Source organism: Apium graveolens, chromosome 5 (genome assembly GCF_009905375.1).
Source record: "Apium graveolens cultivar Ventura chromosome 5, ASM990537v1, whole genome shotgun sequence".
Classification (NCBI taxonomy): Eukaryota; Viridiplantae; Streptophyta; class Magnoliopsida; order Apiales; family Apiaceae; genus Apium; species Apium graveolens.
This window is the reverse complement of record NC_133651.1, coordinates 25,128,301-25,149,000: the sequence shown is the minus strand read 5'-3', so window position 1 is coordinate 25,149,000 and position 20,700 is coordinate 25,128,301. Positions and strand designations below refer to the sequence as shown.

General features: G+C 34.8%; 1 protein-coding gene across 1 annotated transcript in view; it reads left to right on the top strand.

The window, feature by feature from the left end:
* The window catches only part of LOC141723702 (serine/threonine-protein kinase ATM), a 60,879-nt gene extending 41,073 nt beyond the window's left edge, over positions 1-19,806 (top strand). Inside the window, exons 45-79 of the mRNA XM_074525565.1 lie at positions 54-197; positions 1,138-1,248; positions 3,394-3,441; positions 3,546-3,650; positions 4,018-4,104; positions 4,508-4,813; positions 5,111-5,226; positions 5,858-5,924; positions 6,018-6,092; positions 6,617-6,739; positions 7,232-7,396; positions 7,470-7,568; positions 8,340-8,491; positions 8,589-8,790; positions 8,914-8,961; positions 9,066-9,149; positions 9,436-9,519; positions 9,784-9,864; positions 10,010-10,099; positions 10,456-10,518; positions 10,592-10,732; positions 10,825-10,881; positions 11,029-11,088; positions 11,263-11,357; positions 11,453-11,561; positions 12,131-12,220; positions 12,392-12,471; positions 12,551-12,629; positions 15,062-15,108; positions 15,188-15,287; positions 15,411-15,542; positions 15,647-15,781; positions 15,863-15,928; positions 16,302-16,445; positions 19,535-19,806. Of these exons, the coding sequence (XP_074381666.1) occupies positions 54-197; positions 1,138-1,248; positions 3,394-3,441; positions 3,546-3,650; positions 4,018-4,104; positions 4,508-4,813; positions 5,111-5,226; positions 5,858-5,924; positions 6,018-6,092; positions 6,617-6,739; positions 7,232-7,396; positions 7,470-7,568; positions 8,340-8,491; positions 8,589-8,790; positions 8,914-8,961; positions 9,066-9,149; positions 9,436-9,519; positions 9,784-9,864; positions 10,010-10,099; positions 10,456-10,518; positions 10,592-10,732; positions 10,825-10,881; positions 11,029-11,088; positions 11,263-11,357; positions 11,453-11,561; positions 12,131-12,220; positions 12,392-12,471; positions 12,551-12,629; positions 15,062-15,108; positions 15,188-15,287; positions 15,411-15,542; positions 15,647-15,781; positions 15,863-15,928; positions 16,302-16,445; positions 19,535-19,612 (3,663 nt within the window). The 3' untranslated portion in view covers positions 19,613-19,806. The remainder of the gene's footprint in view (positions 1-53; positions 198-1,137; positions 1,249-3,393; positions 3,442-3,545; positions 3,651-4,017; positions 4,105-4,507; positions 4,814-5,110; positions 5,227-5,857; positions 5,925-6,017; positions 6,093-6,616; positions 6,740-7,231; positions 7,397-7,469; positions 7,569-8,339; positions 8,492-8,588; positions 8,791-8,913; positions 8,962-9,065; positions 9,150-9,435; positions 9,520-9,783; positions 9,865-10,009; positions 10,100-10,455; positions 10,519-10,591; positions 10,733-10,824; positions 10,882-11,028; positions 11,089-11,262; positions 11,358-11,452; positions 11,562-12,130; positions 12,221-12,391; positions 12,472-12,550; positions 12,630-15,061; positions 15,109-15,187; positions 15,288-15,410; positions 15,543-15,646; positions 15,782-15,862; positions 15,929-16,301; positions 16,446-19,534) is intronic.
* The last annotated feature ends 894 nt before the right edge of the window (positions 19,807-20,700 follow it).

Sequence of the window (20,700 nt, the reverse complement as noted above, 5' to 3'; positions counted from 1 at the left end):
ATTACGGATTACCACTCCCAGAAATAATCATTCCCTTTTTTCGCTTGCTGCAGGTGTTGGAAAATATTTTTGTTGAATCCAACGTGATGGTTAAATCGATTCAGGTTATGTTAAGTGCACTTAACGAAGTACGCCTATGTCATGTCATGGAGAGAACTGGTTCATCTTTGTTAGCTTCTAAGCGAGAAAGCTCTAAGGTCAGTGTGGTAACTAGTCACTTGCGTTATTATTAATATACAAGTAATGTTTTTTTTTAAAAAAAAATTGTGTGACCTGTTTAAAGTTGGAAGCGGGACATGCGTCTAGAAGTATTCAGTAGTGCAATATTTCTTTAACATGCACTCCTAATCCTAATTTGCTCTTTCTAATCTCTTGTTCTCTAAAAGAGCTATGTTTACGACCAGTAGTTTCTTGTGTTGTGTTTATTAAAGCACGGTAGGGTGAGACATAAAACAGAATAATAGCTTCAGAGTTCAGACATTATTAACGACAATGGCAGACCTACATTGGGGCTACTGGGGATTATTGGCCCCACGAGGATGGAAAAACTACATAGGTGTACTTGATACAAAATTTGTTTTGCCCTGGATAGGGCAAAACCAGGGCAAAACTTTACGGAGACGTGTTAACTTATAAATTTTTTACTCTATTTAGCCACCACAACTACATTTTTCTTGTTCTGCCACTGATTAGCGAAGCAGATCGCCAGCGGAATAACATTTTCTTCCTGCCTTCGTTATACTTTTAGTGGTGTTACTATACTTTATGAGTGACTTTTTCTGACCACTCAGATTCCATTATCCCATCTTTGTATACTGTTTGATATATATTGTGTTTATCACCACATTTAGTTGCAATAATGGCAATAAATAACAAACCATATATCACCATTTGGCTTTTCATGGAAAAAGACATATATTGTATGGATAATATTTACACTTGCAATACTGCCTCAAACATCCCCTGGCTCCCATCTCTTTGGCGTCCTCACATCTAATGTCTATTTGATGTGTTATATGTTTGGTGAGTTCATAGTTCAGTTCTTTGTGCCTATGCCTGTGCCTTTTATTTTATTTGGGTGGTTCATTTTCACTGACATGAAAGCTTAAAACTTACTGAGATCCATAACTTCTCAAGGGTATTGATAAGCCTTCAAGTTATAATTCAAGATCACGTTCGTCAGTAAAGCTAAAGGATTCGGCTGCAACATCAACCGACTTAGTAATATCATCATCACTCTGGGAAAAGGTCAGTATTGTGCTTCTCACTTTGGCTCAATAGTGGTCATGTTGCTCATTAGCTGAGCTATTTGTAAATTTGACTGTTGGATTGGTTCTTTTTGCGTTATACCTGCATATTACTTTAAGATGCAGTTAAGGGCAGGTTTTACATTAATACATAACTGTTTGTTTTCGAACATTATAGATACACAGCTCTATGTTAGCATATTAATTCTTCCTATCACCTTCCATCTTTCACTCAAGGCGCCAACTTACCTCTTAGGCTCTTACACAAAGCTGGTGGCTTGCAGATGCCTTCTGCTTCTAGGGGGTTAACTTGTCTAAATTAGGGGTGAAAATCAGTCAAGTACCTTTGAATGTACCCATGGTCCGGTCCTTATTGTTTAGCTTATATTAAATATGACTCGAGTATTAACTATTTCAATAGGACTTGCTCAGAAAATCTGTTGAGTGAGTTTGAGCTGAATACAAACAATATATACAGGTTTTACCCAGTGCACAAGGCTCTTGCGTCAGCAGGGTCTTAGGGAAGTTAATGTATGCAGCCTTACCTTTATTTTTCATCAAAAAGGCTGTTTCATGGTTTAAAGCCTTGACCTCGCGGATAGAATGCACTTGACTTTGGCATTAAGCAAGCTAACATAATGTTTGTATGTATAACTAATTTAATAATATATTATAGCTATAACAGAATCAAAAAATGATAAAATTATTATATGATTTATTTGTGATACATATTTAAAAATATACAGTGGACTGAGGAGAAAGTATATATTTTGAATGAAGAGAAAAAAGAAGCATTTTTATATAGCATATTTTTTCTATTATGCAATGAAAAATTTAAAACGGAATATGTTCAATCTAATGCATGTGTGAATACTTGCACATTATCCAAACTACCCTGTTTGTGATATGAGCATGTACAACTACTCCAAGATCTGTCTAGTTTTAAATTGTTGAGATCTAGTTTAAAGGTCAAGTAAATACTAATTGCTAAAATTCTTATTGAGCCAGAACTACTTTAACAATCTAATCGCATGCCGCATGTCATATTGTCATCCTGACATGGACTAATTAAATCTTAGTTGTCACATGTCGTCAGTTGACATGAATAGGATCTAGTGTATTTAAAAAGTGAGAATCAAACATCAATTTAAGACTTGCGAGTATGCAACCAACTGCCCAGAAAATGATATGAGTCTCTTATATTTTCTACATCATGACATGGCATTGTTTTTTTAAAGTTTTTCTTTTTCACAATTACTCCTTCATATTCTTTTCCTCGCCTTTGTTAGATGGTTCCAAATTTCTCTTCTTATCTAATTTGTTTGAAATTTATCTTAATTTTGCTTTTCTAGTTTGTACTTGATTGTGCAAGTGATTGAAGCGGTGTGTTAATTATAGGCGTGGTATGTTCAAGGGGAGCTTAGTCATGCTTCCTTGGGCAAGGCAACCTCTGGTTGTTCCCACTAAATAATCAATTAGTTTTTTGTAAGGAATTTCAAACTAAAAACGAATCAATAGTAGACTAGAGGTAGACCATTTGGGACCCTGAAGCAAAAGAATCTGGGCAAGTTTAATTGGGGTAACGGGGGTCCATGTTTTGATAGTTATTCAGAGCTTATGTTTTAACTTAATCGTTGAGTTATAAGATCACTAAATTTGCACAAAAAGCGACCAACCAAACAGCTAAATCAAGCATACCCATAGTATTTGAGGACAGTAAGATGTACGCGGACATTGCCTCTACTGGGTAAGAGGAGAGTGTTGCTAAAAAAATCCATGTTAGCCACTTCTTCAGTTCTCCTAACCCGTAGGTTCTAACATTTATGTAAAGTTAGATTCTGTCATTATAATATTTACATGTTAGCCTGACATGTATAATAAGCACTGCGTAATGCTTTATAGGATTTCTAAAATTGTACAAAAGATACAACAGGTTCCTGAAGATTTATGGTATGTGATCCATTTTAGTGAGCTCTATTTGTAACACCTATAGGTTTGGGGATCTATGATCATAAACAGTTCCCATCAGCCCATATACGTAAAGTTAGATTTTATACATTGTAAATTTGATAGTTTTTTTTTCTCTTTGCTAAATACAAATTTGATAGTTATTTACAAGTGCAGCTGACTATCACATATCTTTTAGGTTTATTGGCTTGCCATTGATTATCTTGTAGTTGCGAAGTCAGCAATTGTGAGTATTACTTTTTTCCTGTATATATATATATATTTATCTCTTACATACAATCAAGCACGAAAACTGGATTTTGTAATTTACTGAACTTGCGTGATCTGCAGAGCTGTGGTTCATACTTTACTGCAGTTTTGTATGTCGAGCACTGGTGTGAAGAAAAATTTAAATGCCTCACTTTAGGGAGCCCAGATTTCTCTGATCTTGAACTAGTAAGTTATTGACTTGACTTGTGATATGATTGTGGTAATAATATAGATTGTTAAGATGTTGTCCCAAAGAACATCTTTTTGATTCAATGGGAAAATTTGCTAATGGCCATTTAAAACCTGCTCTGCTACATTTTTATTGTTTGCACTTGGTTTAAATTGGAAGCTCCATTGATGTTAAATTATTAGAGAATCGAGTGTGTTTATTACTGTTAAAGACCAAGTCTGTGTATTGTATAGATCATCCAAGTATGCGTTATTGCCATGTCTAGATTAGCAATTGATGCAACATATCCGAGAACTGTTCTCTTTTCAGATTCTATAACTTGACTATTCCATTAACTGTCAAAATCGTTTTGTGTTTTGCCAGCTGCCACACCACATTGAGATTTTAGTTACTGCAGTCACTCAAATTAATGAGCCAGACAGTTTGTATGGGATTGTCCAGTCGTGTAAGGTTTGTTAATAATATTATATTTGTTTCTCTCTTCTCCTTTCACTTCCACGTAATTTAGTTTTTTCTGTTCCAATTAACTATGTATCAAACTTATTATTATGCGCGCTGAAAGGTTATCATTTAGGAAGTTTTTGGATGTTGGTTATTCAGTAAGAAGCACAAAACTTTTGTCAACTTTAGATACCTATTTTGTTCTAGCTTTTTTCGCGTCGATGCACATGTATAAATTTTGGTCCCATAAGAAAGATGACTGTAGGAGAGTAGCATCAAGTGAAATTGTTGAGGGATTGTTTACAATCTTTTCATACTTTTGTATGACCACCTCAACATACTTAATTTAAAATGACAGTTGTACAAAGCTTATATGTAAACTTTCATTGATTGTTCTAGTATTATTTTACAGTTGTCCTCGCAAATTATAACCTTCGAACATGAAGGAAATTGGAGCAAAGCTCTCGAGTATTATGATCTGCAAGTTAGATCTGAACCAACTGTACCCGCCTCAAAATTATCACCTGAAAATTCTCTGCGAAGAGAACATTGTTCCTTTCCTTTAATTGAAGATGAGAAGAGGATACGAAAACCTTACAAAGGTCTGATCAGATCCTTACAGCAACTTGGCTGCACTCATGTGCTAGACTTGTATTCCCAAGGATTAACATCTCGGAAGGGGCGATTTCAGCATGATTCTGAGTTCACTGAGCTTCAGGTTTATTTTGAGACCAATATATACTTGATATTAGAACCTTCTATCCAATTTTATGCTGTGTTACTCGGACTCGGCTAGAAGTGTCCGACGGGTATTTGTGTCCAAGTATCGGACTCGGCAACATTTTGAAAAAAAAAATATTTTTTTCTAAAATAAGTTTCCGGGTGTCGAGTGTCTGACATGGGTGCTCGATGGTAAAATGAAGAGTCTGGGTAACATAGATTTTATGTATATTTTCTTCCCAGAGTTAATTTTATCTCAGGCATTCTTAGGAACTTTCTGGTTAACTGATTGCAGTATGAAGCTGCTTGGCGTGCTGGAAACTGGGATTTTTCCTTACTTTATGATGGTGCATTATGTGGTAATTCAAGTCCACAAACTAGAAGTGATCATTTTAATGAAAATTTACACAGGTAATTATCTTCTACCTTGTATTCTAGGAGATGTTGAATTCTGTAGGATCTGGATTTCAACTTTAGATGTTGGTATTTAATTATCTAAGCAAAGAGTGCGAGTACTGGTTCTTGAACATTCGTAATAACCAACTCAAGATTTACAAATGCCTGGTCCTAAAGATTAGTATTGTAGGGTCAAGCTGATTGACACCAAAAAAGTTTGGGAATTTAATTATAAATTATCGAACTTCTGTTCATATATTATATTGGAGTGTATTAGGATACCAAACTTATAGTTGAAATTACCAGCACTGTGGCCTTGCCAACAATTTCTTTATATAGCTGCAAATGGTTTACCGAAAAGGTGCACTGTCAATTTTTTTCCTTAATATGTATATATAAAAGTGCATAGGAGCTAATCAAGATTTGCTTTTCTACATGACCAAAATGTGTTATCACAATCTTAAAATATATTTTGACAATCCGTGTCATTTATATGAGTCGGTCAGTTTACAGCTGTCGCTGACCACTGTCCACTGAATATGTGTTTATATCTACCCGTTTTCGTAGTGTTAGTTTTTTTGTCTATGCTGTTGCGGACCTTTTGGTGCTATACCGAGATATTAACAATTTGTTTGCTTAAAAAAAGTTGTTTACGGGCATTGCAAGAGGGGGATGTTAAAGATTTTTACTTAAAGCTAAAAGATTCTAAGCAGGTAATGACTGACTCATCAAATTGTGTAGTCTAGATGATTTTTTTTTCATTGTAAGTTCCGCAAGTGACTCAAATAATTGACTATGTACAATAGGAACTCCTTTTCTCTATCTACCATGCCGGTGAGGAGAGCACAGAGTACATTTACACAGCAGTCGTCAAACTTCAGGTACTTATTATGAACTTATGTCTTGAAGCTGTTGTTTATACATATGTGCTGCTCGGAACAGCCAACAAACCCGGATATGTTAAAATGAACTATTTAATCAACATTATTATGATTCCGGAGTATATAGTTGCGTGCTTGTTTATTTATTTATTTATTTATGTTTGACCTGGGATGTTAAGAGACTCATCTTTGGTTGCTAGAGATGAAAATATTGTATCATGCTTTAGTGGAAAGATTTTAAAAGCAGTTGAACTTTTGCACGGATTTGAAAAATGGGAGTGTCTTTTCATTTGAAGTTGGGGGGAGTTTTTGAAATAATAGGAAATATTGATTGGTTAATAGGATCTATCTTTCTTCATGTGCTAACGGATTACGAAGAATTTTCAGAGCCACAAGAATCAGGAACCTTGAATTCCTAGTATTAAAGTGTACTTTCTTTATAGTATTAGTCAACTTTCCAGATAGGTCTTGTTGTTATACAGGCAATGTAAGTTGTTATGTGATCATCATCAACTATTCTGTAGATATTTCATCATCTTGGAATGGCATGGGGTTTACGCTGGAAATCATCTTTATCTGAAGAGATGGAGTATAGTAGTGAGAGACAGCAATTGTCATCTGAACCTGTGATTCCCACAGCGGACCAGGTACGAGTACTAACAATCTCTTAATGGTCCTTCGTTGGGGTAATGCATATTAAACAGAACCACTATATGTAACTGCTTTTTTTGGTATCTTCTTTTTCTTTTTGGACTTCCGGGTGTTCTATTATATAAGGCAGCACATTATGTTATATACATATGAGAAAAGCCTGGATAAGGGATCCTCTAGTGCAAATATAGGAAGTTCGGATGATAGGTTCAGTTTCGGATAAGGGTACGACTGTGACTGATCCATCACTACAATCTACTTGTAAATGAATATGAACAAATAAAAATTCAGATTTGTTTCTAATCTTTCGTTTGGTACATTCCCCTATATTACGATGGATGGCATGCCACTATAATTTTAATGAATCACACATCAATGATTTAAGTAAATTTTATTTCGTCCTATTTTTCTTAAAAACACATTTAATTGTTTTCTTTTCTATTTTCTAATGTATACAATAAACTAGTGTCTTAAATTTTCCCTTGTAGTTATCATGGCTTAATGTTGAATGGAGCTGCATCTTAAAAGGCTCCCAATTGCATATGAATTTGTTGGAACCGTTTATTGCATTTAGAAGAGTCTTGCTTCAAGTTTTGAGTTGTACTGACTGTACTGTGCAACATCTTCTAGAATCTGCATCAACTCTACGTAAGGTATTATCTTTTCAGTTGCCTATTATTGTATTTTTATATTTTCTAGTGTGTGATATTTTTTATGGTTTTATAGGGTGCAAGATTATCTCAGGCTGCTGCAGCTTTGCATGAGTTTAAGTCCCTCTGTGCTGGCAAGGGAATTACTCAGAATAACTTATACTTGATTGGCAGGGTAGTGGCTTATCATTTTACAAAATAAGATATTGCAACAATATAGTTTGAATTGTATCTATGACCATGTGGTATTGACTTCTCATTCTCCCCCATTGGCCCATTTACTAAGCATTTTCCTATTCGCCATCTTTTTCTGTGCAGCAAGAATATATGGCTATTTGAATCTGTTATTTGAATTTGTCTCACCGGCTCTTGTAAGTTTGGATTGTGCAGTTCATGTGGATGTTCCTTAATAATTTGAGTAATGTGCATGTCAAAGCACAACTATTCCTTATTCTGACCGCCCTTGTAATCTTAATCATTTAGCATTCTGCTTGCATAATACTAACTTATTTGTTCCATTTTAATCTTCCTTTAAATTCTTTGACATATACTTATTTTGGTTAGGATATCTTAATTTACATCAGAAAAGGTTAATTTTGAAAAGTTTACATAGATATCCCCTTTTAATTATCCTCATCTTTAGCATCTGACTCTTTCAACACGGTATTAACTATTAAGTCTCATGTTTTGCATATGTTTGTCTTCAGTTGATTCTTTCTTTTTTCTGTTAGCCCCAGTTTCCTCCTTAATGTGCAAACTGGCTTTGCGCATGAGTTTGGTGTTTATGGAACTTTTATGCTCTATTTCTCACAGCTTAAATATGCAGGGTTATATGTACTCGGCAGTTTTTACTGTTTATAGCTTTTGTGAAGTTGAAAATTTGGTCCAACTATTAGTAGAACAAAGGAAATTATATTATAGTGAGTTTTTATACTTATTATTTCAGATCGAGGAAGCAAAGCTTCTGCGAGCGCAAGGTCAGCATGAAATGGCGATCAACCTCGCCAAGTATATTTCACAAAACTACCAGTTAAATAGCGGGGCTTCAGATGTATATCGCTTGGTTGGAAAGTGGCTTGCTGAAACACGATCTAGCAAGTTAGTCATAGCTTAGAATGATGAAATGTGACTGCATTGTTGAAAGTATCTGCATCGCAGAATAATGTTTCTGCACTTACATGTGACTATTGTGCAGCTCGAGAACTATATTGGAAAAGTACCTTAAGCATGCAGTGACTCTTGCTGAGGATCACATGACTACTGACAGAAAGTCCATGGGAAGACAAAGTCAAACACATTTCCATCTTGCTCATTACGCAGATGCTCTTTTTCGTAACTGTGAGGAAAGACTAAATTCTAATGAATGGCAAGCAGCAATGCGGTTAAGGAAACACAAGGTTCTGTAGTTTTGTTAATTACCATCATCATGAAAGAGTATTTATGTTATTGTTGATTTTAAATTTATATAAACTTGTTTAAAGCTAGTATATTATCTTATTACCTCTATACTTTAATTGCAGACAAGAGAGCTAGAGGCCCTAATAAGGCGACTGAAGAGTTCATCTAAAGTATATTATCCTTGTCTGATCTCTGTTTTAGTTACCTCCTGTTGCTACAACTTCTTAAGTGGCTTACCTATAGGAAATGATGTTTTTCGTTGTTTACAATCCAGAGTGACAAAACAGACTATTCAATAAAGATACAAGAACTGCAAAAGCAACTCTCAATGGACAGGGAGGAAGCCGAGAAATTGCAGGTAAGTTACAGCAGTTATTTTGTGTACCGGTGCATAAATGTGATATTACTTTATCAATTTCTTATGCTTCGAAATTTTAAATCTTGTCTTGAAAATATATTGGAATAGTTTCGCACCCAATTTTTTTATAACATGGAATAGGGAAGTGAGTTGAGGCGGTCTAGAACCGTTTAATTGTTAGCATGATAAGCAGCATCTTTTCTTTTAGTATTTCCATTCGATCTTAAGCTGATTAGCTTTGTGTCATATTACCTAATGCTTTCATCTTTGCCTGAATTTTTCTCAGCAAGACAAGGACAATTTCTTGAGCATAGCATTGGAAGGATATAAACACTGTTTGGTCATCGGAGATAAATATGATATAAGAGTGGTATGTATAAAAATTCAATACGATTTATGTTAAATGTCAATTTGTGTTGTACTGATGTTAAATGCCACCAAATGGCCTTGAAACGGAGCAATTGAAGGTTGAGATTATAAACTACAGTATTCTTGGTTATGTAGAATTTTTAAAATTGTATTGAAAGTCACTACAATGTAAATACCTTGGGTAGAATAACTACTTACTGTAATTTAACCGCACATATGCTATTATTCAGAAGTTACCTAATTTTCTGAAATTCCTGTTTTCCAGGTATTTCGGCTTATATCGCTATGGTTTAGTCTCTCAACCAAACCAATTGTTTTCAATGCAATGCTAAGTACCATTAATGAAGTAAGGAGGCGTGAAAGTATTACAAAGTTCTTGTATTTTGAAATTTACTTGGGTTTGATACTGCGTGTTGAAGAGACGGAGAAATACTGTTTAGGAGATTTGTATCTAATGTTTGTTTAACACCCTACTTAAATATAATTATCAGGTTCAGTCCTACAAGTTTATACCTCTAGTTTACCAGATTGCCTCAAGATTGGGTGGCCCAAAAGATGGCCAAGGAGCTCAGAGTTTCCAGGTATGTCTCCTTTTAATAGATAAGGTTGTTACCAGAACTAAGGTCAGTTTCTAATAATATTATGCTTTTTGTACTTGCTCTGGTACTACACACATTATAGTCCCCTAAACATGCTTCTTTCGTATATATATTCTTCTTCCCGACAGACTGAAGGCTTCCTCGTGTTTTCGGGGAACTACTGAGGGATAATATGGGTGAAAATCATCTTGTCCTTGTATTAAATCAAAAACACTGGAGCAAGCTAAAATCAAAAGCATCACAAACATTTTCATTTTTGTGAATTTATCATTCAATTTTCAATTTTAAGACCTGAGGAAAAAAAATTACAGTATACTTTGATGGCTTGTGTTTTGCAGTTTGCTTTGGTTTCTCTTCTAAAAAAAATGGCTATCGACCATCCGTACCATACTGTCTTTCAGGTATCTAACACCTTAAGTCATGTAAATTTGTTCGATATGATTATTTGGTGGATGCTAATTCTACTCACTGTAGCTTTTAGCACTGGCAAATGGTGATAGGATTAAGGATAAGCAGCGTAGTCGTAACTCTTTTGTGGTGGATATGGATAAGAAGTATGCTGCAGAAAACCTTTTAAACGAGTTATCTTCATACCATGGAGCTGTTATTAGACAAGTATATATCCTTCCGTTTTTTTAATTGTTAATCCGAGTTGTCAGGGTTAATTTTTTTTAATTGCGTTAACTGGCCTTTCATGTATAATGTAGATGAAACAAATGGTGGAAATGTACATCAAACTTGCAGAACTAGAGACAAAGAAGGAGGTTAGCCATTTTTTTATAGATTATGTTCATAATCAATAAACTATCGGTTCAAATACAAGTACACCTGAATCTTTCAGTGACAAAACTAATAATTAATGTGAGGATAATGTATGATCGCCTATAACTAGAGCATGATATTGTCAACAGGATACCAATAAAAAGGTTACTCTTCCAAGAGATATTCGCAGTATTCGGCAACTTGAACTTGTAAGTATTCATGCATTCCCTCATTCCAATAACAACAGTCCTGTCTGACTTGCAGTGTTTTGGAGAAGTAATGTAAATTCACAAATGTATTTTCTACTGTCCTAATTCCAAAGAGAATGAGTGTCTTATTTTTTTATCAGCAGAGTTATTATATCGGTTTTGATGGCTCTTCAGGTACCTGTAGTTACTTCTACATTTCCCATTGATCATAGTTGTCAATATCATGAAGGCTCTTTTGCACACTTCAAAGGTGTAGCAGATTCAGTCACGTATGTATCTAAGATGCCTATGAGCTCAGTTGTGACTTCTTCTATATCATTTTTATGTCTCTCCTGCTGACTCTTACTCATATTACTATTCACAGGGTCATGAATGGTATAAATGCTCCTAAGGTTGTTGAATGCCTAGGTTCTGATGGTAATAAATACCGTCAACTTGCAAAATCTGGAAATGATGATCTGAGACAGGATGCTGTATGTTTTTAATATATTGCATTACTTATGTTTTTTCATGTTGTATAATTGCTGTCTGTAAGTACTAAAAAGCCTTTGTAGATTTTAAATATTCCTGTTTGGGAAAATTTTGGTGAAAAATATGACAGTAGAGATATGAATAATACCAGATTACCAGAATCAAAATTTTAATGATAGATAGATATAGATGCCCCCAATTGTTTTCTAGTGATGCACATATCATCAGAGGTTTTGAGACGCAGACTGGTTACAAAACACATGCTGTAATGTAGTAGTATACTTGTAGGTGTACTAATTTTTTAAAAATCGTGCCTCAATTTCAAGAGATATGTAGGATAAAATTGTATGAAAGCATTGTCAGACCCCGAAAATGCACAAGCCCATACTTATATATGTCATTGCAAAATTTATATTGGACTGAAATAGGATTATATGGACTGGGGATTCCCATGCTACTCATTTCTAAGCCAGTCATGCAATTTTTTCTTTCAGCTATATGCTTCCTTGAGTATCAAAAGGATTAACAATAGTTAATTAAAGTGAGTTCGTATTTTGCGACTGGTATGCAGGTAATGGAACAATTTTTTGGATTAGTGAACACCTTTTTACAGAATCATAGGGATACCTGGAAACGGAGACTAAGAATACGTACATACAAGGTAATGCTTATCTTTTCAAAATTCTGATATTTTCTTATGTGGTAAAATCTTAGTTCATAAACAAGAATTCTATTTCTTACTGAAAGCTTCTTTTCCTTATTCTTTATTTCTTAAAATTATGTAATACTGAAACAGGCATAAGTTTAATATTGTAATATTTCTTGGAGACAGGTGGTTCCTTTTACACCTAGTGCTGGTGTTCTTGAGTGGGTAAATGGCACTGTACCTTTGGGGGAATATCTTATAGGAAGGTCAGTCAATTTACATTCCATGCGATATTATAGAAATTTGGCTTCATATGGTGACATGTCCCTAAATATTGTTTTGCAGCATGCGTAGTGGAGGTGCCCATGGGCGCTATGGAGCTGGTGACTGGACATTTCTCAAATGCCGGCAGCACATGGCTACGGCAAGTGATATACTTCTCTTTGTACCTTTTATTGTTTATTTTGTGATTTTTGCATTTCAACACAATGAGATGCCTTGCATTAAGATTTTGAGGATGTGGATTTAAGTAGTGTGGTTGGTCTGTAGCACCTGATTAACAATCTTGTATTTTATTAGCTATTATTAATATATGCCAATCACATAACTGTCTTCAACAGTTAGCATTGCATTTCATATGTAACAGTAGCACCCCCATGTTGAATTCTCGTTTATATATATTTTGGCCAAAAAGTTACACTATACGTGATGTAATTTACATAGTGAAAACTTTAAAACCTGAATCTTAAAATATTTTGACAAGGAAAATAAGTAGTTTTAGCTTGTCATGATAGACATGCTGAATATTATAAATAAGCCATGTTAATCCACTGTAAGTGGAGCATCATGTAATTTTTTTATTTTTTAAAATATTTAAATGTTTATTTAATAATTTTAAAATATAAGCATGTACCATATTTTACAATTTATAATTGTTTAGGGTTAATCATTCCCTATCTCGATTATAGAAATATTTGAAAAAAATGAATTAAAGATACTTCGATTTAGGGTTTAGGTTAGGGCATCCCTAAACCCTAGCCTAAATCTTAATTACAGTATGGAGTATGGACCTTAATTCAGTAATTTTATAATTTTTTCATGATACTCGACTGACAAAGGAGTATCCCACTTGTTACTCCACCGGCGAAGGAGTATCAAGTCTAATACTCCATTTGCAAATTAGTATCAAGTCTAATACTCCACTTGCAAAGGAGTATCATTTTGATAATTCACTGAAAATGGAGTGTTTAGTGGGATACTCAGAGTGTTTGGTGGGATACTCCTTTGCCAGTGGAGTATCAAGTTGATACTCGTGAGCCAGTAGAAATGCTGGTGGGTAATTAGGGCCTTTGTTATTAAAATATGGTTATTTATGGCCTTCACCCAATAAAATATAATATATGTGTTAAGATTTTTATTATTGTTATTTTGTGAAATCTAAAATTAATACCGATTTTGAAAATGAGTGATTATAAGTTACCCGTGTGCGTACCACATGCTATAATATAGTTATTACCAAATTTCTATTCATAATGTGAATGTATTATTCTTATAAAGATATATAAATTTATTTGTAGTAGTATTAAAATATAAATATAATGTCTTGACTAGTGTTGTAAAAATTGCCGATTTCGGCGATTTATACGTCGATTAATCGTTTATCGGCAAGTTACCAACTGATTTCTTCAAAATCGGCCAAAAAAACGTTTTTGCAGAAGTCTGGCCAAAATCGGATCAACATCGGCCAGAAATCGGGTCAGCATCAAAAAAATCGGATCGTATTCAACCAGATCTTTAAAAGTTTAGCACCAAATCTATCAAATCAAATGCAAAATATACATGTATTGTGTATATTTTGATTTTGTCTCAATGATAGTTTGTTGTAGGTATATCAAAGAGCTATGTATTGTGTATATTTTGGTTTGGTGGTTTAGAGAAGGTTGTGGAACGAGGATGAAGGCGGTGGGTAACTGGCCACGTGGAGACTAATGGTGAACTGGTGGGGGGAGATGTATTATTGAGGGCGGACATGTAGTAAAAGGAGAGAATGAGTAGGGCCATATCAACTAAAGCCCTTGGACGATACTTATCTTAGCCCTCAAAGTGTACTCAAGTCCTAAATATTTATTTATGTTTACATATAGTAAATATGTACGGTATTTATAAATTAATATTTAAATTATATCCGATTTTTGTTCCGATTAATCATTATGATTAATCCCCGATTTACCGATTAATTGCTATTCGGTACCTTAACCGATTAAGTCCGATTAGTGGTTTTTACGACACTAATCTTGATGTTTTATTTGTAAATATATTTTTATACCAAGCATGTGATGTACCAGTTTCAAATGTATGATGATAGATCTGTACTTTGAATTTGTACTTTTGGTAGGAGTCTGGCGTTTTTTTTTTAAAAATTGTTTAATTATAATAAATGATAATTAATTTTTATTAACAATATATTCTATATAAGAGAAAGTAGATAAACGATAATAATTGCAGTATATTGCATTGAGATAATAGTTATGAAATTATTACAAATATAACATAACAGGGTCATAAAAATTTATTGTACTATGGTACTACGGAGAGGGTATTAAACGGTCCTTTTTGATTTTAGTAAAGAATATTATAATATATTAACATCAAGTTTATGCTTAGCAAAAAAAAGTTAATAATTTTTTATTTTATCATAAATATATAAAATCTTGGGTACTTATCAAATGCGGTACTATACTTTATTAATTATAGAAAAGATTAAAGCTGGCTAAAACAAAACCTGTCTGGCCTATATAACCCATATCTAGATGCACCGACTTATGTGAAGGATATTAAAATGACATTTATGTGCAGGAAAATGACAAGGGGAAAGCCTTTCAAGAAGTCTGCAAGAATTTCAGGTTCACATGCTTTCGCAAATCAACTTTCAACGAAGTCTTTATACGTTTACTATGTTTTTACATTACTGCTTTGTCGCAGGCCTGTAATGCATTATTTTTTCTTGGAGAGGTTTTTACACGCATCTGACTGGTTTGAAAAAAGGCTCGCTTATACACGAAGTGTGGCAGCTAGTTCTATGGTGAGATAAGTCTGTGACACTTGAAGCAATTATGCATGTCATATGTTTAATCTATTTGTTATTTTCTATACTATAGATTAGAGGTGTTTCATAGTTTTTAATAAAGCTTCTAACCTGAATCAGGTGGGTTACATTGTTGGACTCGGAGATCGACACTCCATGAACATATTAATAGATCAGGCAACTGCTGAAGTAGTTCATATTGATCTTGGTGTTGCCTTCGAGCAGGGATTGATGCTTAAAACACCTGAACGGGTGATTATCATTTACCTTAGTTTTCATTTTGTTCACTTTATTTGGTCCAATAACTGTTTTTCAGTCGTTGTTCTCTAAGGTTCAAATCATGATTAATGGTGTAGGTTCCCTTTAGACTGACAAGAGACATTGTAGATGGTATGGGAATAACTGGAGTGGAAGGGGTATTTAGAAGATGTTGTGAGGAAACTCTCTCTGTTATGAGGACAAATAAAGAAGCGTTACTGACTATTCTTGAAGTATGTAACATCGAATTTATTTATTTTTATTTGAAAATATTTTTCTTTTTTCAGTTGGTTCATATCATCATTTTCTTGCAGGTTTTTATGCACGATCCTCTGTATAAGTGGGCTCTATCTCCTTTAAAGGCTTTACAACGTCAGAAGGTACTTTATGAACCGCTCTTTACAAATACTGGACACTCGAGTACCTGCCGAGAATATGTAAAATTTTGAATATTTTGTCTAGTCCGACAGTTGGACGTATTCATGTTGGAAACATCTGGCCTAGTCTGGGTAACAATGTATATGTTGGTATATTTGATGTCCATTGAAACACCCTATGGAATCTTGTAGATGGGTTAAAAAAATTTGAGTTTTCATTCTCTCTTATGTAGCAGTTTCTTTCTTTTTCTTTTTATTTTTCTTTTTGGCTATATATAGCAGTTTCTTCATCATGTGTATGTGTATGCATGAACTTAAGAATTCTAATAAAAGTACTTTTATCTTGCATATAATGTTCTCTTTTTGTCCTCAATAGGAAAATTACGATGATCCTGAAACAAGTTTGGAAGACTCACAAGATGAGTATGAAGGGAACAAGGATGCTACCCGTGCTCTTCTTCGTGTTAAACAAAAGCTAGATGGGTATGAAGAGGGTGAAATGAGAAGTGTGCATGGGCAGGTAAATATAATACAACATAGGGTAAATTGCAAACCGCATCCCCCGGTTGTTTCCATTTTTACTTCACCATAACTACTTTTGATAATTGCACTTCATACCCCAAACATATTTTGGCGCTGCAAATCACAACCTTCCGTTAGTGCTCCGTCAAATAAGACCGTTAGCCTCAATTATGTTGAGGGTAAATTTGTCTTAAAAGTATGTTTTTCTGCAACGGTCATCTTCTTCCTTCCTTCTAGCTATATAAACATATATATACATGGTAATATGCTTTATTTGAGGGCTAAAACTAAATTTATATAAAACATGGCAATCCAGTCAGCTGTCATTTCCTACAAGCACATGTTCTCCTGTTTAAGTCAACTACAACCTCATGCCCTCCAGCTGACATGGTCACATGGTACTTGTCTCCACCATTCCAAACAGGGGTTGCTTGCCCATCAAGTTTGATAGACTTGTGCATGAAAAGTGGAAAATACTAAAGATATTGCCTAAATTGTATTTAAGAGCTGGAATATTGGAAAATGTCTTACTGCATTTTTTTTCATGGTTTTAGGGCAGAATCTGGTAAATTTCTTCTCCATCTTTGTTTTCCTCTTTTGTATCCTCTGCATGCAAGTCTTATGTATATTCTTGAACATTGTTACAATACCATTGTCTCTAAATTTGTTGATGACGTTGTTGAAACTCTTACAATTGTTATTCACAAATACATCAGATTTGCATATATACCAAAAACCGGATCTAGACCATTGGGATCTAGGTTTTGCTTCCAACCAATCATAACATTGCTTACTCATCTGTCACAAACCAAGTATGGAAATTAATGTACTCAGTATATCATTATTTGCTTCCATATTGAAGTACAAAATTAAGAGTTTTACTTTTTTATATGCTTCCATATTCATGTTAAAAAAGTAGTCACTGGTGGACCTTGCAGCTTGCCACATAGTCTTAGACATTCCAAGGCCCTTGCTCAAATGCTTCATGTTATTGTATAAGTGCATTACGCAGAATCGATGTTCAGACTGTGGAAAATGATGTTCTAGTGCATTGACAAGCCCCTAGTGGTAAACATAAGGCATATTAGGACATGAAATATGACACAAATATATACACAAACACAAACATTAACTAGGCATATGGGATACATGCCTTCTGTCTGTCAGATATGAAAGTGTAATTGCCAGTGTTTTCCATCCCCAAGTCATTCTTCAACAATCCTAGAAACCAATGCCAGGTGGATGTATTTTCTGCTTCAACTTGTGCCCAAGCTATAGGATATATACCTCCATTTGGATCTGTAGCAACAACACTTAGCAACATGCCTCCAAAGGGACCTTTTAGATGGCATCCATCTAAACCAATTAATGGCCTACAACCTTCAAAAAAACCTTCCTTTAGAGGTCTTAAGCACATATAAAATCTTTTGAACCTCCTGCCCTCAGCATCATCTTCCACTGGCTCTGTCATCAACTTTATAGTGGATGTTGGCATCACCTTTTTCACCTCACTTGCATAGTGATATAGCTTCCTAAACTCATTTTCATGCTTTCCAATTATAGTTTCCTTGGCCTTTCTCGAAGCTCTATATGCCATGGTCTCAAAAATGTTAAGTTCATTAACCACCTTTGCATGAAAAGATGATGTTGGCCAATCTGGATTCATCCTTACCTCATTCTCATATGCTCTAGCTATCCAACTGGAATTCACCTGTTTCTGAATCCATATAGGATTACATGTGTTGTTCTTGTACAGGGTCTTAATTTGGATGTTACTTGAGCTTTGTTGTCTAATACCATAACATTTCCACTGTCAGCCTTCTACACATATCCATTTATCTTGTCAGCTAGGTTTTTTTTAGTGTAATTCCTCTTTGGTGAGCAATTGCATGCTTTCTAACAACCTCCCTAAAAACCTGTCCACTACTGAATAACATACCTAATTCAAACTGAGGATCTTCCATGTCAGTCAGTTCATTAAATTCAGGGTATTTTATCTCTTGCTCATCACAAGAAGAAATAGTCAGCCTCTCCTCATTGCTATGATATTCACTCTCTGAAGATGGACTATCTTCAACTTCAGTTACAACACCCTTATCTCCACCCTTCCGCTCATCAGGTTTGTCATTGATAACTGACTCCAAAAGCTCCTCATCAGTTGTTGGTTGCACCTCAGCCTCACCCTTATCATCATGTTTCCTCTGATCAGCTTGACCCTTACCCTTTGATTGGACATGATCTTTGCCCTTTGCCCTTTGCCCTTTGCCCTTTTTTTAATCACCTATTGCCTTGTTTTCACCTCCTTTTATAAGTTTGGACCGTTTTCCCTCTTCACTTTTTCCCTTTGCTTTACCTTTGCTTTCCTCATCATCAACATCATCTAGTATGACATGTGTCTCTTTTGTGTTCTTGAACAATCCCCTCAACATTGAATATCTCCCTCTCCTCCTAGCTCTATAAGGTGGATTGGGTGGTGGCACTTTCCTTTTCTTTTTAGGTTTTGGACAATCACTCTCACTAGAGTTCATATTGGAACTGTCACCATGGAAACTCATCCTTTCTTAATCTTCAGCCTCTGCTTTACCCACATCAACGTCATCTTCCATAGGAGTATCTTCAAGTTCTACTCTTATGTCTTCTATCCTAGCAATTCTATCATCTATGGCCATTTGAGTAAATGGGAAATCCCAAGGTTCATCATCTTCAGGACTGTTTAGGGTTAGGACTGTTTAGGGTTGCAAAAATTGTAACCAACTTATAATTACTCTTTCTCTTTTACCTTGGAAACTGCAAGTTTTTATTACTGGATTCCCTAATGTAGTCATCGTGATTTGGTTAAACGTGATCACCGAGTGATGGCCTAAATTTGGAGGCAGTATTTCATGTTTGCCCACTTGTATATGTTACTATTTCGAAGGAGCTGGCCTCTTAGGTATTCTTGTTAACTAGACACAAAACCCAGTTTTTGGATGAGTAATATGTGAGACGAGTAATGTGTGAATCAGGTGATATCCTTCGCTGCTTGATTTTTTGTATCATGCGGAAGTCAATTTGCTGATCACAAAGTAATTCCTCTTTCTTTTGTAGGTGCAACAACTTATACAAGATGCCATTGATCCTGATCGGCTGTGTCATATGTTTCCGGGATGGGGATCTTGGATGTAGTAATATTGGTTCCTCAAATTCGGGTCAGTTGTCCCAATGGCTTTTTGTCTGTGTACAGTTATAGTATAATTTTCAGCATTGTACATGTGTCTTTAGCTCTGACAGAATGAAAGTAAAGTACAATGCTGCTCTAGTCTTCCCCAATCATGTAAAATCTCCATTTTTTCAGATTTATGTATATTTCAGTTTATAAAGTTCTTGATTTTCCAGCATTATTAATTTATTCTTCTTTTTATTTTTCTGCGATATGTTCAATTACAAATATCTAAATATCCAACATGCTTTTGTGTCATCTCGCATTTTCATTTCCCAAGGGGGTATCCGCTGAGCTAGTACATTAGAGTTATGTTTTAGGCTTTAACTTAAAGCTTAAAGTATGATATTATGTACGGATAAATTCTTAAAGAAAAAGGTTCTACGCATTAACCCCTAATGTATTACATAATGACCTTCGCTCCGATAAAAGGTTCTCAATTATAAAACGTCACACTTTCATGCAGGGTACTGTGAGCACAGAAAATGGTTTTTCCCTCCAAATTTGTTAGTCTATTTTCGACCAATACATTAACCCATTTATTTGGTAGTCCTTTTAATTTATGTTTAATGATTATACTCACCCTATACCTAGCATTGAATGATTCAAGAGTGTTTGTTGGAGGGAGAGTCACGATAAACATATTCGATACATAAGGAGTTGGATATATAAGGAGTTGATGTATATGATTTTTTTTCTTTGAATATTAGGTATACAAAACATCATATTTCAAGGTTGAGTATATAATTAAGCTTATGTTTTATTAATAGAATATAACACAACTCTAAACGGTGTCTCTAATGTACTAGATACAGTTGATACTACTTCAGTAGGTAATTTGTGGCTTGTATCAATTAGGAAGCGACCGAAGATTCAAATAACTGCGCCTAGCAAACGCAGGATTAGACGGGATAGTAATTGATATACTGAAAAGATGCGAGTAATTAAGCCCAATGTTCAGTGTTTTATGGCACGAGCCCAAAAGAAACTAGGGCACCGATCTAAAAGTATATTACTACAGTACTTGATTTAACATCGCACAACACAACGCTGT